At 50.8% G+C, this 18,517-nt stretch overlaps 1 gene segment (V, D, J or C); it reads left to right on the top strand.

Moving 5' to 3' along the window:
• Positions 1-5,695: 5,695 nt before the first annotated feature.
• LOC123347624 overlaps positions 5,696-18,517 on the top strand; it is a 12,965-nt gene continuing 143 nt past the window's right edge. The window contains 3 exon segments of the V gene segment in view: positions 5,696-5,741; positions 5,968-6,283; positions 12,709-12,817. Of these exon segments, the coding sequence occupies positions 5,696-5,741; positions 5,968-6,283; positions 12,709-12,817 (471 nt within the window).

The raw sequence follows: 18,517 nt of genomic DNA, 5'->3' as shown, positions 1-18,517 counted from the left end.
TTGTGCAGGGAAAGCCCCTGGCGGCCGGGCTGTGTGTTACCTGCCCCATTCGCTGGGCCAATGGGGGCTGCTGAGGCGGCGCGGGCTGAGGGACCTACTGTCCGCCGCTTTGCGGGTCCCATTGGCCCGGAGCAGCGATCGGCGGCTAGTGGGAGCCCCGATCAGCCGGATCTGCGGGCGGGGCAGGTAAACACACCGGCCTGGCCCTCCAGGGGCTTTCCCTGTACAAGCCGCGACCCCTGTTTGAGAAACCCTGTATTAAGGGCACGTTGGTGCACGTATCAGCAGGTAAACGTAGCGATTTCTGTCTGGTTTAGTGATATGAGATAAATATTCTTTCAGGTCCTGTACAGCCATTGACACTACTGAGAATAAAGTGCAAAGTTCAGTCAGGGACACTAAGAATTGTGCTTAAATTTAAAGTAGTGTCCTGAATAGAGATGGGTTTAAGCAAATTCTTACATGCTTTCATGAATCAAGGCCTAAGACATTGTACTAGGGTCTCCCTGAAATCATTTGCATCCTTGAAAATCATCCACTGCCATCTCCCTTAAGCGATTTGGAATATCTCAACCCTGCACTGCGCTGGGATTTTACATAACAGTCTTTGTAACAGATTTCCCACACTTAAATATTGCGGAGCTGTGCGTCTGAGCGCACTGTATCTTACCTGAGAAAGAACAGTCTCTCCACCAATTAGAGTGTGAGACTGGGATTTTCAAAGGCACCCAAAGTTGGGAAGTTTCCAGCTCCCATGCGATTTGAGTATTTACATTAAGACCCTTTAAAAACTCCACCCTGTTGCATAAACACAGTGGCAAGGTGGAGCTTTTAAGATCTATGCATTGTTAAAATTTATTATTTTATCCAGCATTTCCATAGAAACTTTAGTTTGACATTTTTCTCTGTATTATTGCCTATTTATAGTGGGTATTGAAAATAATATGAACGGTAATACTAAGAGGAAGAAGAGTGATACAACACTACTATGCAACTGAACTGTTTGATTCATACCATTAGCCCCGCTCAAAGCAGTGCAAGTACTGTACTCTCAGTTACAGTGGCACAGGCCTACAAACCCCTGCAGGGTTATAACCTTATCCCACAGATAGATTCTTTCAGGGTACCGACTGTCCATTTTTACTGTATGACCTAGCAGAATTCAGTTATTCGTCTTCTGGGCTAAAACATTCAAAGCAGGCTAGGCGGGGATCCACACCCAACCATTCATTTTCAGGTGCCAATCTAATAATAATTCTGTCTTGTAGTCCAGCATTGCAAGGCAGAATTTCAAACATAGGTGCTGGACCTTGGGGTGCTGGCTTGAAGGTGATTCCTTTATATACAGAGTTTACAGTCAGGTTCAGTGTTTCAGCACCCCCACTATAAAAATTGTTCCAGCGCCCCTGGTTTCAAATGCTTGCCTCTTCCTTCTCATAGAAGAAGAAAGGACATTTTCAGACATTAGTAATAACACCAACCCCTAGCATTTTATAAAAGCGATTTTCAGCAGGGGATGTCAGAGCTCTTCACAAAGGAAGGTTAGGTGAACCTAAAAGGTTATTCCAATTTTACGGAGAGAAATGACTTATCCAAGGCAACCCAGCAGACCAAGGAATGAATACCCGGTTTTCCATGGCCCAGTCTAGTGCTCTATGCACTAGGACACACAGTGGCCAGGACTCACAAACTAAGAAGAGACAGAATTCAGCAGCAGGTGAACACTCAATGGTGCATTTTGTCTATGAGAGGTCCCGCGGCTCTAGCCATTTCCCCGCTCCAAGGCACGCCGCGGGGGGCGCTCTGCCACTCGCCGGTCCTGCGGCTCCGGTGGACCTCCCACAAGCGTGCCTGCGGATGCTCCACCGAACCCGCGGGACCAGGGGACCCTGCGGGAGGTCCCCCGGAGCCGCCTGCCGCCCTCCCGGGGACCGGCACAGCGCCCCCCGCAGCATGCTGCCCCGCTTGGCGTGCTGGGGCCTGGAGCCGCCCCTGCCGAGCATTCTTGTAGAGATCACTGAAGAAGTGATCCTACAAGAGAGACTCTAGCTCCTCCTCTCCAGCCAAGTAGCTTTTTTCCTCTGAACTCCACTCCGGAAGGCCTCAGTTTAACGAGGGTTGTGGTTTCTGGTGTGGTGTTTTTTTTCAAGAGGAGGTGATGCAAATTCAGTGTCTCGGGGTCCTGCATAAATCCTGTGTTCTCCTGGACGACAGAGAATGAAAAGGGATCAGGCCAAGGTCTTGGTGTCTTTGCAGTTACCGTCAGAAACCCTTCCCGCGACAGCAACATGATATCGTGGTTGAATCTTCTCTTGATTCTAGCAGCCCTTGCAGGTAATTCTCCCCCCCCCCCGCCCCCAACTTTAGTGGGAGACTCCGGGGACGGTTGGACGTTCTTGCCCCAACCCAAAGCGCAGTGAAGTGAATGGGCATCTTCCCAACGGCTTCTGTGAGCTTTGGCTGAGGTCTTGTACTAAGGTGAATCTAACGGAGCTTTTTCTTCTTCTTTTCCCCCCAGATGTCCGGTCCCAGGTTCTTCTGGTGGAGTCCGGAGGTGGAATTCAGAAGCCCGGAGACTCTCTCAGCCTCTCCTGCAAAACCTCCGGGTTCACCTTCACCAGCTACCATATGAGCTGGGTCCGTCAGGCGCCCGGGGAGGACCTGGAGTGGGTTTCGCTGATATACAACCCTGCTAATAGCCACAGCACGTTTTACAGTGATGCCGTTAAAGGGCGATTCACCATCTCCAGAGGACGACTCCAACAGCCTGGTGTATCTGCAAATGACCAGCCTGAAAGCGGAAGACACCGGCCGCTATTACTGTGCGAGAGACACAGCGATCAGAAATCAACTGCAGTGAATACAAAAACCTCCTCCTCGAATCCAAACATTCTCAGCGCCAGCAGAGAGCAGCAGGCACTGACAGGGCAGAGCAGTGTAAACACAGATCCATAGATTGTAAAGTCTCCAGCCCTTAATCAGGGCTTCCGTCCTCTAAAAATGCACATTGGTAATTAAAGACTCACTATGTTGACAGAACAGAGAGTAGCTTATTTAGCGGACAGCAATGGAGAAATAGAATCCACCTCAGTTACTATGAATAATTAGCTTTCTGCCCTTCAACCCGCCTCCTAAACATGAACTAAGAGGAAGAAATGCCAGAGACATTATTTAAAGAGTCTGTTTGCCAGAAGCTGGGAATAGGCGACAGGGGGTGGATCACTGGGTGACTCCCTGTTCTGTTCATTCCCTCTGGGGCACCTGGCACTGGCCATTGCAGGGAGACAGGACACTGGGCTAGATGGGCCTTTGGTCTGACCCGGTCTGGCTGTTCTTATGTTCTTTAGAGCTGTGGTGGACCCGCCCTAGAATTTTTCACACCATAATTTTGTCACTCTCTGCAGATACCTGGAGAAGGCTGAAGGGTGCTCCATGAGCGCATTGCCTCTGTTTGCTCTTTAATGCATAAGCACAAGCTGGAGAAGAGTTAAAGATGAGTTTGTTTTATTTCCTGGGTAATTTCGGGCCGTTCCTATACACCTGGTGGTTCACCCTGAATACAGCCGTTAGGACTCTGTTCAGAGACAAGACCAAACCATTTTAGTGTGGGATTTTCAAAGGCTCCCAAATGGTTCCTTCCAGCTTTCTTTTTCGAAACTCCTGTCTTGGGCAGGAGGTGCATGTTGGAAACAGCTGTGGGGTGAGGTTTGGCCAAATTGCCAAGAACACACAGTAAGGAAGCATCGCTTTCAGATTGCCTGTAGGTCATGTCCAAAGACTAGTGTCAGGGGATAGTTCTGGTTCTGTTTTCACATAGTCCCGTTCTTTGGCTGAGGGTTCTGGTCTCTGCTCTTCCCTATCAGGTCACCGCCCCCCCGCCCTCAATCTCTCATCGGGCCTGCGCCCCTTGCTGAATTTGGCACCGTTTATTTCCAACCCGCCCGGCTCTCCCCAGATTATGCAAAGCTGGCACAGCCAAGCCCCTATTTACGCACTGACTCGGGCGTCCCAGCCACAGGCCCCGCATCTGGCTCAGGGATTTACCGGGCTGCGCTCCCTTCCCATCACCAGGCTGGGTCCGCTGAGACTCCGCATTTTCCTGGCTGGACTCTCATGTGCGTTTGTTTGTCTGTTCACCCGCCCATTCTCGGTATCTCTGCAGTTGTGGGGCTGAGGGGGGTTTTCAGAAGTTGCCAAGTTCCCCAGGAACACTCAGAAAGTCAATAGTGCTCGTGCTGCTAAATGATGTGAGTGCGTTAGAAAAAATCCCCTCTCCAACATCCTGCGTGGGAAGGCCAATGGAGTCACGCTAGGGATGTATTAGACCAATATCTGCCGAGCTGTCTGTCTCCTTCCGTCGATTGTATCTATTTAATGTCACTGTTCCTTTTAAACATTTCCTGTAACAACCCGCTTTGTTTGTCTCCAGGGGCCCGGGCACAGCTGGTTCTCACCCAGTCCAGCCCGGAGAATCCACCAAACTGACCTGTGCCCGTGAGCGACTTTGATCTCAGCAGCTGTTATATGAACTGGGTCCGACGGGCTCCGGGAAAGGGGCTGGAGTGGCTGATCTACTATTATACATCGTCTGACAACAGCTACTCCCCGGCAATCCAGGGGCGATTCACAGCCTCCAAGGACAGCTCCGATTTCTACCTACACGTGACCAGCCTGGAAGCGGAGGGCACCGCCCGGTATTACTGTGCGCAGGGCCGGCTCCAGGCACCAGCATCCCAAGCCGGTGCTTGGGGCGGCAATCTGCAAGGGGCGGCAGTCCCTGTGTTTTGGCCCCCAAGCAGCGCCCCGAATTGCTGCGGGAGGGCGGGGGCAGGCCGCGTGCCCGTAGGGCGGCAGGCGCGTTTCAGCGGGGGCGGCAATTGGGCGGCAGCGTCTATGTTCCGCTGTCGGCAGGGGCGCAGCTTCTGTCTTCCGGCTGAAGAAAGAAGCTGCCTCCGAATTGCCACCGCCGGGGAAACGCGCGAGCCGCATTAAGGGCACACGGACTGCCCCCGCCCTCTGGCGTCAATTCAGCGCACTGCTTGGGGCGTCAAAAACACTAGAGCCGGCCCTGATCAGCCCAAAGACTTCCACTGAACGGAACTGATTTCAACAAAGCCGCTATTCACTGGGAATGTAGCTATGTCTGTACAGTATATGCAATGCTGCCCCCAGCACTATCATTAATCTCTACCGAGCACGGGTAGGATATCAGAGATACTGTAAGGGAGTTAAACCCTCCATTTCCCAATTCCCTGGGGCTCTATTGAAATCCCCGCCAAAGCCACAAGAGAGGAGGTTACATTTCCCGTTCCCAAACATCCCTCCGTTGCTAAGAAGGCGCTGTCCTGCGCTTATATGTGGCTGAGAATCTCACACAACTTTACGAGTCTTAAACGACCAAATGCTATTTATTTAAATTGAGTTGGGGCGTCCATACGCCTTAGGAGGCTTCATAATTTTCTGAGCTGAACTCACTGTCTTAGGGGGACACGCACCCCAGGGAGAGATCCTCATGTGCTGACAGAGCTCACACCCGGTCATCGCTTATAGTCGCCTTGTGAAACTCGCATGCAAATCCCTGCCCCGGAGGGTTCCTGTTTAAATACAAACCCCTGATTGGAGGAGCCTCATACTCCCCTCAGACACAGAACTGCCCGGGTCTCGCTGCTGGAGACAGTTTGCACCTTCACTGAAGATGAACCTGCTGCGGATTTTCCTGTTCATGCTGGTGGCCCCTTTAGGTACGTGTCTATTGGGGGTCAGGAGGGTTCCCTGCTGCAGTGACTGCAGAAGAGGCGCTGTTCAAATGAGCCTAAGGGAATTAGGTGCACATATCCCAATGGAATTTAGTGGCAGTTGGGCGCCTCACTCCCTTAGGTGCGGTCTCAGGGTGTTTAATTTTCACATGTTCCCCGCTCCCAGGGACAGGGCCTGGCTCACTGGTTCATTTCTGTGTTTCCTTCCCAGGTGTCCTCTCCCAAGTGCAGCTGCGGGAAACGGGCTCGGGAGCGGTGAAACCCGGGGAGTCCCTGACACTCACTTGTACCATCTCCGGAGACTCGGTTTCTAGCACCAGCGTCACCTGGGACTGGGTCCGGCAACCCGCGGGGAAAGGGCTGGAATGGGTGGGACGCATTTACTACAGTTCGAGTCAGTGGTACACTGACTACGCCAGCGCTCTGCAGAGTCGAACGACCATCACACAAGACACTTCCAAGAACCAGTTCTCCCTGCAGCTCCGCTCGCTGACAGCTGCGGACACCGGCACCTATTACTGCGCCAGAGACACAGTGACACAGAGCAGAGCGGGACTGGTACAAAAAGGGGAAGCGGATTCTGTCCACTTAATTTTCACAATTTGAACGGAAAGAGCTGAGAGTTCTCCTCTCCCCCTTCCCCATAACGCTCCATGTACGTGGAAAGAAAATGCAAAGAGGGAGGCGGGTACGGAATCTGAGCGAACTTCTTATGTATATTTGCATCAAGGTGATGCCACGAACAGGAGGATCATGAGCCTAGTGACACGCACCAGCGCCCTGATGGCAACATTTACAAAAGTGCTAGCAGCGCTTGTCCAGCAAAATGAAGTATCCTGGATCTTCTAAGGGCTTTTCGGGGAAACACACAAACAAATCCAGTCCCTCCCCTCCGGATGGGAAAGAGAAATACGGAAAGAGATAGCAAGGGACTAAACGGAAAAATGAGGTTGACCTGGAAAGTTTTCGGGAGCACCGATTTGAATCGAGCTGCTGAGGAGGATGAAGATGTTGATGATAATAATAATAGTAACAAAATAATAACACGTGGTCTTCAGATCGGGTGCTGCACTAACACCAAGGAAACAAAGAACAGGAAATTGCACAAGGAAAACGAGGAAGTGGAGCAGGGGTCTCTGGGTGGCTGATGGCTGCAGCCCTGGGCTCCTCATTTTACCTTGGAGTCCATATGGGTGACCTGCCAGAGCATCTGCCTCTAGCAAGGATGGCTAGGCCTTCCTCACACTGATTCCTACTGAGTGGCGGATTTCGTTAGTGGGGCCCTGTGCTCAGCTTCAGTTTTGCTCCCTGCATGGGACCCAGACAAGAAAAATAACATTCTCTCTTATCTCCCCTGCCCCTTGTTTTTCATTCTTTTTTTCTTCCTCCTCCTCCTGTATTATTAGTAATTGGAAATAAGTGAAAGTAAAGTGAGGAACCTTGACTGTTTTTGTAGTCTAACCTTTTTCAGGGACCTCTTGAAAAGTGCTGAGTGTCTCAGTGGACCATTTAATGATCTTTCCAGATATTGTTTGTACCATTAGCTAACTATTGTAAAGTGCTTTGGATAAGAGTGCTTTATAAAAAGAAAAATATTATAATAATTTTTCCTCTGTCCACCTGAATGGAGTTCTCGGACCCCAGTTTGAGAACTTCTGCTTTAGATGAAAGTTTGTGTTTGCATTATGCTAAAGTGAAAAATGCATAAAAATAAATAGTATAGATGCATGAATGGAAAAATAAAATTTAACTTCCTCTGGAGAAACGTATTCAATTTGGAAACAAAACCCAGATAACATTTTTTCTACACTGTTTCTTTACAAAATCATCAATTATGTTCTCATAAGTAATATTTTGTAAAGAGGCACTTTCAATTGTATCTCGCTAAAGGGCAGCTGGTGCACTGCCTACACTGCCGCTTGACAGCGCTGAAACTTGCTGCACTCAGGGAGGTGTTTTTTCCACACACTCATGAGCGAGAAAGTTGCAGCGCTGTAAAGTGCCAGTGTAGACAAGTCCTAAGCCCTTGGCTACACTGGAGAGTTGCAGTGCTGGTGGTGGCTTTACAGGACTGTAACTCACTCCCCATCCACACTGGCAAGGCACATACCGCGCAGTATCTCCGTGGCTACAGCGCTGTTTGTACTTCACCTCAAGGAGAGGAATAAAGAGTATAGCGCTGCTGCTGCTGCAGCGCCAGAGTAAACGGGCTTAGTACCCTGGGACTGAGCTCCGGAAGCTTCCCATAATCCTTTTAAGAACTCACTGTTTGCTGTGAATGAGCAGAGGCAGGGAGCTGCCTTTGGAACACCCACAGCTAGTGCAGAGGAAAGAAGCAGCTCAGCAGGCAGGAGGGGGGAGGGGTCTGTTTCCGCGAGGCTGCTTATCTGGGTCTGTGAGGAAAAAAACAGCTACTGTTTGCTTTCAGTGAGTGAGAGAGGGGTGGGGGAGGGGGTCAGAACTTGCAAGGCTGCTGCTGACAGTGTCAGCCCCCAAAATCCACTCTCTCTCTCCCCCACACGCTCTGTCACACTCCACCCTACTCCCCTCCCCTTTTGAAAAGCACGTTGCAGCCACTTGAACGCTGGGATGGCTGCCCATAATGGACCACTCCCAATGCCACTGCAGATGCTGCAGATGTGGCCACGACAGTGCGCTGGTAGCTGTCAGTGCGGCCAGACTGCAGCGCTTTCCCTACTCAGCTGTACGGAGACAGGTTTAACTCCCAGCGCTGTACAGCTGCAAGAGTAGCCAAGCCCAAAGACAATCAGTTTAGTCAAAGGAAGGATACAGTTTTCTCTGGAGAAACTCCAAGTAGGTCAGGCTGCGGGGCCAGCAGCCTCTGTTCTGCACTGCCAAGCATGGAATCAATGACATTTGTTGTGTCCTTCCCATATTAGGTATTTTCTTATATTCAAACATTTGTCTGCATGAAGAGCTGCATTCTGCTCTCTTGGGCTGCACTAACAGCGGTGAATGAGACCAGTACTGAACACCCCCCTGAAGGGTGGGGGAGGCAGGGCCGGCTCTAGACACCAGCCCTCCAAGCATGTGCTTGGGGCGGCACTTTCTAAGGGGCAGCACTCTCCCCCCCCTTTTTATTTTTTATTTTTTTGCTTGGGACGGCATTGCCGGGAGCCGTCCCTGGCACAGCCACTCGCCGGAGCTGGGATCCAGGAGCAGGGATCCGCGCCCCCTGCCAGCCCAGCGGCGCCCTGCACAGCCCACTCTGGAAGGGAAACCCTGCACCGCCCTGGGGAGACTCGGAGAGGCAGCGGCAGCAGGACCCCTCCTCCCTCCCTGCATCCAGACCCCGCCTCCCTCCCTCCCAGGCTCCTCACACATTCCGGGAGCCCCTCTCACCACCGCAACCAGAGGGGCTCTCAGAGTGTGCGAGGAGCTGGGGAGGGAGGTAAGTTGGGTCCCCTGGAGCCGAGCCTGGGCTGCGGCAGCAGCGAGAAGGGCTCCCAGAGTCAGGGCCACCCAGGGGGGAGCAAGTGGGGCAACTTTCCCCAGGCCCCGGGCCCCACAGGCAGGGGCGGCTCTAGGAATCTGGCCGCCCCAAGCAGGGCGGCACGCCTCAGGGGGCGCGCTGCCGGTCGCCGGTCCCGCGGCTCTGGTGGACCTCCCGCAGGCATGACTGCGGAAGGTCCGCCGGAGCCGCCTGCCACCCTGCCGGCAAAATGCCGCCCCACGCGCGCGCTTGGCGCACTGGGGTCTGAAGCCGGCCCTGGCCACAGGGGCCCCCAGGAGTATGTCGGAGGCTCCTCCTGCCTCCGTCTTCTCCCATCCTCCGGTGTCTCAGCTGATAAGGGGGCGGGGCTACAAGCTGCAGCCGAGCGCTGGGAACTCAGGCCCCAGTTGGAGACACCAGGCCGTTGCAGCACTCTCCAGGAGAGGGGGTAAGCGGCATGGTAAAGAGCCAGGGCCTGCCCCCCCCATCCCCATCCCCCCCCCAAGCCCTGACCCTCAGCTCCGAGCCCAGCCCCTGTGAGCCAGACACCCCCCGACCCCATCCCCCACAGCCCTGACCCCCACTCTGAGACCAGCCCCTGTGAGCCGGGCACCCCCCAACCCAGAGCCCAGCTTCCCACCCAGCCCTGGGCAACAGCAGCACCACCCACAGGCAGTGGCAGCCCATTGGCACCAACCATCACCATCACCCAGCAACAGCCCATTATGTAATTGCAAATGTAGACAGACCAGTAAAGCAGTTAATGTATTTCGTGTCTTTTCAAAATTATTACAAATTAATTTTTGAATGTATTTCACTGGTTATTTTTTATATTTTCAGATACATGTTACTATTGTATTGCAACTTTTTTTTATGGAAGGGGCCCCCGAAATTGCTTTGCCCCAGGCCCCCTGAATCCTCTGGGTGGCCCTGCCCAGAGTGTGTGAGGAGCCGGGAAGGGAGGGAAGCGGGGTCCCCTGGAGCCGAGCCCCGGCTGCGGCGGCAGCAAGAGGGGCTCCCGGAGTGTGTGAGGAGGTGAGCGGCCGGCTGGGCTCCTCGGTGCTGAGCCCGTAGCCCCGCAGCCGGAGATCCTCGCCTTCCCGCCTGCCCGGGCTGGGCCAGGACACCGTGAGGCTGAAGAACAGCAGGTCCGGGGGGCTCTCCAGGTCCTCAGCCGCCAGCATGTCGGGGGTGAGGGTGGTGAGCACGAACTGATCCACCTCGGCCACCAGGAAAAAACCTAGAGCCGGCCCTAGGGGGAGGGGTCCATCTGCGGCCACCTGAGCACCCTGCTGCCTCCCCATGATCACCTCTGCTCAGCAGCCTCTGAGCAACCCACCCCGCAGAGCACACGCTGCCAAACGCATCGCCAAAGGAGCTGTTCAGACACCTCCATCCCACTCACACCGATGGAAGCGGAGACATTTTGACTCTTGCAGACTTGAGCCTTTTAACGTACCTGTGGGACAAACCATTGCAGCCACTTAGCTCCTACCTGTCCCAATGCTGCGGCCCTGCAGCCTGTGCCGGTGGGCAGAGAAAGCCCGATCCCAGCCAGTGTGAATCAGCTCAGCTTTCCTGGAGCCAATGGGCCAAGTGCTGTAAGGATGTAAATAGGTGTAATTTCATTGACGTGAATGGGCCAGATCCCATTCAGAGTAACTCAGCCCAGCCCAGCTAACGCCAGCGGGCTGGCCATGCAGCCAGTGTCATCAGCCAGAGCTCCTCTGGAGTCCAGGGGGCAGTGGGTAAATCAGCAGAACTGGATTCATGACGGTTTTCACCAGTCAAGGCATTTTTCCCAGCCTGACTTTGTGTTTCAAAATATTTTGACTGTCGGCGGGGCCAGTGCAACCTATTAGGTGACCTACGCAGTCGCCTAGGGCACTAGGATTTGGGGGGCATTTTCTTCGGTGACGACCGCGGCCCCAGTTGCCGCCAGCATTTAGGCAGAGGGAGCTGGGGCAGGGGTGTGTGGGGAGGGCCGCCTGCAGCAAGTAAGGGAGGGGGGTGGCACGCAGGGGAACTCTCTGACCCAGCTCACCCCTGCTCCACCTCCTCCCTGAGCACGCAGTGGCGGCTTCACTTTTCCTGCCTCCCAGGCTTCCGGTACCAATCAGCTAAGGCACCGCAAGCCTGGGAGGCAGGAGAAGAGAAGCAACCACAGTGTGCTCGGGGAGGAGGCAGAGCAGGGGTGAGCTGGGGCGGGCAGCTGCCATGGGGGCAGGGGTCACCTCAGGGCGGGGAGCTGCTGCACGGGGGGCGCCTCAGGGCAGAGGGGGCAGGGAGCCACCGCAGGGCTCGGGGATGGGAGAGGGTGCAAGATGGAAGTTTCGCCTAGAGTGTGAAACATCCTTGCACCGGCCCTGCCTGGGGCCAAATCCTCCACTGGTGTAAAGTCACCGCAGCTGCTTTCACTAGACTCGAGTTACTCCGGATTCACACCAGGGAGGCTCTGGCCCTTTCAGCAAACTGGGATGTTTAGCGGATTAATGCAGCGGAAGGTGATTAGTTCATTATAAACGATGCGGGGCCCCTCACCGTGGCATCTCTGCCCTTCACAAGCGGTTATCGCCTTTATCCTCACAACACTGTCCCTTAACCCCCCCTTATCCCATAGGCCACAGAGGGTGCAGATCCATAAACAATACCCCACTTGGCGCAGGAATAGGAAGGGTCACCAGGCCAGGAGTAAAGTCAGGTTTTATGTATATACTGCCCAGACAATAGTCCTCCCTGGTGCCCATCACTGCATAGTGTGTGTGATCTCTGATCAAGTATCAGGCATTGTATTAAAGAGAGACCCTCCCAGCCTTTGCTAGACTCTCTGGCTACCCACCTGAATCCAGCGCTCCATCCACCTATCCAGGCCGCACACACTCCCTGCTTCTTGGTTTAAACCGCTTCGGTCAATCCAGTGTATGCAAAGCTGACAGCTCCCACTCCCTGGTTAAATACTGACAGTAGCACCTCAGACAAAACACCTGACTCATTGAGGTCTCCCTTCCCATCCCACCACAATGCTCTTTGCATTACAAAACTTCATTTGACCGACTGGACTCTGGCGTCGATTTTTTGACATGAACTACAGTTGAACTACACTGTAGAGGACAGAGTCATCCCTGCTGTAACTCGATGGACTGGCCTGGGAAGTTGATGAAACCGACATACAACTCCTCTGACAAATAAGGAATGTAAGAGCAAAGTGGGTGCAAATCATTGCTTCCTCCTCTTTGCACAGCTGGGAATGGCCTTGTAAGGTTCACATCAAGGCAGAGTCAGGCTCCAGACATTTTTAATTTAATTATTCACTATTCATATCACGTTTCACTAATTGCGTTCCTCTCCAGGGTGTTTTTTTGGTAGATTGTCTTGACTCAATCTGCTCCAGCAGTGAAAAAGTCTGACATGAGCTGTAGATGGATGTAAGGTGAACCTGCACATCACGCCTTGGATCCGAAAGGCTTCCAGGAAGAAGTGGGAGTAGACGCTTTACTATCATACTTCCTATACCAACAGCTACTGGTGGGGGTGGGGGGAGGGGCTCACAAAGACAGCTCCATCTCTATTTACACATGAGCAACCTAAAGGACATGCACACAGAAAAGTTCTCTCTCTCTCTCTCTCTCTCTCTCTCTCTCACACACACACACAATATTCTTCCTGAAAGGCAGAAACTTTACTGTACTTTATTATTGTTCAGAATCCAGACCCCTAACACACAAGAACCAAAACCCGAAAGAGACAAAGCAGACTGATCCCGAAGGGAGAGCAACACAGCCCATCCCCATCCTGATCCGCCATGGCTCTTTGCAAAGTGACTGTTAAAAATCCAGATCACAGGCTTCCCTACAGAGTCAAACAGCCTCCATGCAGGAGAAGGAAACTCCTTTCAAACCTTAAAGCAGTTTTCAATAAACTGCAATGGACTATTGACATTTCTGCCTCCAAGGCTACTAAACATTATGTGATTCTATTTATTCTGCCCCACCTCCATTAACATTATCACACAACTCCTGTCAGCCCATGCATTAAGGCTACAGTTTAAGGTATAGACTTTAGCATTATGGCAAGACTTCAGGCCTCTGGAAGGATTAAAATTTAGGATTAAGATTAGCTCTAGGTTTAGGGTTAAAGTTAAGGTTTATGGTTACAAATAGGCTTAGGATTTAGAGAGAGAATAAATTTGAGGTTCAGGTTACAGTTAAAGGTTAATGTGACAGGGCATGTTTAATATTAGGGCCAAATTTAGGATTATGGTTATTTTATACATTTAAGGTTAGGGTTAGGGAAAATGTTAAAGATTAAGGCTATTACCCATAGAAATAGGGTTACAGTACAAATTTAGGTTTCTGTTCAGTTAAGTGTTAAATTGTGGGTTTGATTTTATCTTTATCTTTAGGTTTTAGGTCAGGGTTTAACATTAGTTTCAAGGTTGTGATGGAGAGTGAGGGCTAGTATTAAAAGTCAGGGTTATAATTTACATTGAGGGTTAGAATTGCTTTCAGGGAAGAAGTGAGGATGGAGGGATAGCTCAGTGGTTTGAGCATTGGCCTGTGAAACCCAATCCTGAGTCCAATCCTTGTTGGGGGCCATTTAGGGATCTGGGGAAAAAAATCTGTTTGGGGATTGGTCCTGCTTTGAACAGGGGGTTGGACTAGATGATCTCCTGAGGTCCCTTCCAACTGATATTCTATCTCTATCTATGATAGTACTAAGGTACCTCTTTAGCTTTCAGGTTCAGATCAATACAAAAGTTAAGGTGAGGGTTTATCCTTAGGGTTAGGCTTAAATGTGGGAGTTACAGAGAGGACAAAGATGATGTGAAGTGGACTCCTTATAGTCACATAAGAAGCTCTAATCCAATCATGCTAGCACCCCGGCTGGGAGAGGGGTGGTACCCCAGAGATAAATTGCCAGCCCTTCTCTCAGCCACACACAAAGAAACTGAGTTTGCTCTAGGAAATAATTGGAGTCTCTTATCAGAAGGGAGATATGCAAATAGAGTGAGAGTTTCCTGTTTAAAGCTAAAACAATGAAGAGTCCTTGTGGTACTTTAGAGACTAACAAATGTATTTGGGCATAAGCCTTCAATGGCTATAATCCACTTCATCAGATGCATGGAGTGGAAAATACTGTGAGCAGGTATAAATACACAGCACATGAAAAGATGGGAGTTGCCTTATGAAGTGCATGTGTGAGGGGTCAGTGCTAATGAGGCCAATTCAGCTAGGGTGGATGTGGCCCATTCCCAACAGTTGACAAGAAGGTGTGAGTGTCAAAAGAGGGGAAATTATTTTTGTAGTGACCCAGCCACTCCCAGTCTTTATTCAGGCCTAATTTGATGGTGTCAAGTTTGAAAATTAATTCCAGTTCTGCAGTTTCTAATTGAAATCTGTTTTTGAAGTTTTTTTAAAATTGAAGAATGGCCACTTTTAAGTATGCTATTGTGTGTCCAGGGTGATTGAAGTGCTCTACTGGTTTTTAAATGCAGCTGCACCTGGACAGACAATCTGCAGCCCCCTGTCTCTGTGCAGTCACCAGACAATCCCCCTGAAAACTCTCCTCTCCAAACAAGGGGAAATGAGACTTTGATTATATCTCATACTCATTGCAGCAGCGTTTGAAGGTATTTTCTCCCTTTTCATGTATTGGAGAGGTAGGGGATTGTTATTCTGTTGTCCTAGATACTAATGTACCCCTTAATTCGTCTTTATTCCCAGATGTCCACTCACAGGAGAAGCTGGTGGAGTCAGGGGGGATGTGAGAAAACCCAGAGACGCTCTCCACTTCTCATGCAAAACCTCTGGGTTCACCTTCAGCAGCTACTGGATGGACTGGGTCTGCCAGGCTCACCAGCATTGCGGGCAGTACTATATACTATGGTGACTCAATAAAAGGGTGATTCACCATCTCCAGAAATGATCCCAACAGCCTGTTGTACCTGCAGATGAACAGCCTGAATCCTAAGGAAACCACCTGCTATTATTGTGTGAGAGACAAAGGGCATGTCTACACTTGAAAAGTTACAGTGCCAGCAGTTACAGCGCCACTCAGAGAGCACCGAAGGAAAACCACTGTTATGTGTTCACACTGACAACTGCCTGTCAATAGTGTGCAATAGTGTGCAATAGTGTGTTCACACTTGCTGCACTTGCCCTTGCACATCCCACTCTTTGCCAGGGGATGGTGTGAAGACCAAACCTATAACAGGATTAAAAAAAGAACTAGATACATTCCTGAAGAATAGGTCCATAAAGTGGCTATTAGCCAGGATTGGGAGGGATGCAACACCATGCTCTGAGTGTCCCTAGCCCATTTGTCAGAAGCTGGGAATAGGCAACAGGGGATGGATCACTTGATGATTCCCTGTTCTGTTCATTCCCTCTGAAGCACCTGCCCTTGACCACTGTCGGAAGACAGGATATTGGGCTATATGGACCATTGGTCTGACCCAGTATGACCATTCTTATGTAAAAAATAATTATAATAATACAAAATGTTTAGTACAGAAAATCCCCAACATAATGACCTCTCAATATAGCAACGCTGGGAGATAACAACCTTGGCATATAATGCATTTTAAAAATCTTGGCCTACTAGGAAACATGTATATAAGTTTCCATTCCCAGTCACAAATCTAGCATTCTGGAGAAAAGTCACTAAACTATCGTCCAACAAACAAATGTTCATTTAACGTGTCCCTCACTTTTCTCTCCACCGCACCCCACTCACCGGTGTTGTCCTTGGTCAGTGGAGACTCAGAGGTGCTTTCGCATGAGTTCACCTCCCAAATGGGAGGAAAGAAGGGACCTTGCTCATTCCTCCAGCTGCTCACTGTTCGCTTTGTCCACTGTTGTTCGTTGTGCCACCGTTCACTTCATCGCTCTGTTGCCAATGGCCCTGCACCATCACCTTCTGCTGCCACTGTGACCTCGGTGAGTTGGTCTCTTGAGGTTCCACCAGCTCTCAGTGATTTCAGCTGAGCTCTCAGTGGGAGAACCTTGCGGCTAGTGCAGGCTGGGCCGTCTCTTCCACAGACACACTATCCCCACAGCAGGTCTAAGCACTTAGATCTTCTTATCAGTGATTTCAGCTGGTCACTTAACAAAGCAAACGACTCTCTATGGAGCCTAATCAGCTCTGTCTTTAAACAGTTGAGAAGGGCAGGTCAAATAGTACTTGTGACTCAGGCAGACCATCAAACAAAACATCTGTCCGCACCCTCTCTCTTGATGCCCTCGGTCAGCACAGGCTAAGTACAGTTCTACTGCCCTTTACTCATACAATAAAAATAACTTTTCATTACCCCACATTCAAGTGATTTGTAACCCAACCCCAGCCAAAATCTATCACGAGGGCAACACAGCTCCGTTTGCTGGATCCCTAGGTAGATTAGGTGTGAATGTAAATACAATCTGGTCCGGAAGCCTTTCCCCCCAGCCCCTGGCTCAACACTAGCTGTCAGGGAGAGCTCATTTAGACTTTGCTTACAAATCATAATTTGACATTATTAGGTTGGCCAACATCACCAAAATGAATGCACTGACATTGCCATAAAAAACAACAGCTGCAGAAGGAAGCTAGTCTATGTTCATACTTTTCAAATCTATGATCCTTTTTCAGATACACGTATTTTATCATACACTGCATATGCTTTTAAAGTGTGTATTAAGGTTTCAATTTCCATTCAAATTTCCAAACATTCACTAAATTGGCAACACTGCATGTAACTAGCTCACAAAACGGGGGCGGGGGGGAGTTGAGGAAATTCGGGGGGGTGTACACCCCACCTAGGGGGGGTCTAGGGAAATCCCTGAACCGGACGACACCACCCAGTGTTATTGTGCGAGACACACAGAGAAGCGAAGCCGGTCTGAGCTCCGACAAAAACCTTCCGTTGACTTCAGTAGGGAAAGTCCCAGCTCGTGAGACCCTGACACTCCCGGGACTCGAAACTCAAAAGAGAAAGCAAGGTGTTCACTGCAAGGTGCCCTGCTCTGGCCAAATCTCGCATCACACGAGGTACAGATCCATGGGCCGGTCCCCTCTGACTGTAAAGGGCTGTACCTGGATCTTTTCCCCTTAATTTTTAATAATTTATATGAGCAAATAAAGACTCCCATTCTACACCTTCCTAAAATCAGGGGGGATAAAACAAGAGAAAGAAAACCAGTAACACTGACAGTCAGAACCAGGCACGGGGCTACCGCCAATGAGACTATCGAGCATTGGGTATTTCTGTTCTATGTGCGCAAAGCTATTAAACAACTTCCATAACTAATCGACTCCCTGCCCTGCGCACTGTCTCACGTGTATGGGCCTCATCAAACAACGCCCATCCAGCCGGTGTGAGAACCTATGACAGGGTTTCTCTAACAGGGGTCGCCCTTGTGTAGGGAAAGCCCCTGGCGGGCGGGGGCGTGTGTTTACCTACCGCGTCAGCAGGTCCTGGCCGCAGATCGCTGCTCTGGGCCAATGGGAGCTGCTGGAAGCGGCAGCCAGTAAGTCCCTCGGCCTGCGCCACTTCCCACAGCCCCCATTGGCCCGGAGCAGCGATCCACGGCCACGATCTGCAGAACCTGCCAACGCGGCAGGTAAACAAACCGGCCTGCCAGCCAGGGGCTTCCCCTACACAAGGGGCGACCCCTGTTTGAGAAACCCTGGGCTAAATTCAGGTTTTGTCTCCCAGAAATGTGTGAGCTGAATGGTACATGCAAGCGAATGTGTTTTAATAACTAATGGTATAAAACACCTGAGTGGGTGGATCTATCTATCTATGTATCTATCTATCTCCCCCCCCCCCCGCCCATCCCCATACGCACCCTCTTTCTCGGAAGCTTTGGACAAGGCCGACAGAAGGACGATCGTTCTGGGGTCAGAGCCTCACTGACTGATGTGAATTCTGGAAGCTCCACGGATCCCAGGGCTGCTATCCCAACTGACGATAGCTGATGCTCTGGGTCATTCATTCAAACAGATTAAAACATTGGTAACAGAAGGGCTCTAGCGATACAATGAGAGGAGGGCCAGGTACCCACCCAATTGAAATAGAAAGTCTGATTTAACAGGGTATTCTTATCTATCCATGTAGGGATTTCTTCAGTACACAACAACAATCAGTCAGCAATAAGCAAAACTGAATAAATTAGAACCCTTTACTGTTATCGACATGCAGTTCTCAGTCATTGATTATTGTTAGCATATCAACAGCCAAGACTGGATTTCTGGTAAGATCAAAGAGGACCCCTCTTTATGATTTGGGAATGGGTTCTTAAGAATGAAGCTCTCTGCCAAAGATACCCCT

This window comes from Mauremys mutica, chromosome 13 (assembly GCF_020497125.1).
Source record: "Mauremys mutica isolate MM-2020 ecotype Southern chromosome 13, ASM2049712v1, whole genome shotgun sequence".
In the NCBI taxonomy this organism is placed as follows: domain Eukaryota; kingdom Metazoa; phylum Chordata; order Testudines; family Geoemydidae; genus Mauremys; species Mauremys mutica.
The sequence above is the reverse complement of the archived record's forward strand: the minus strand, read 5'-3'. Positions and strand labels throughout refer to the sequence as shown.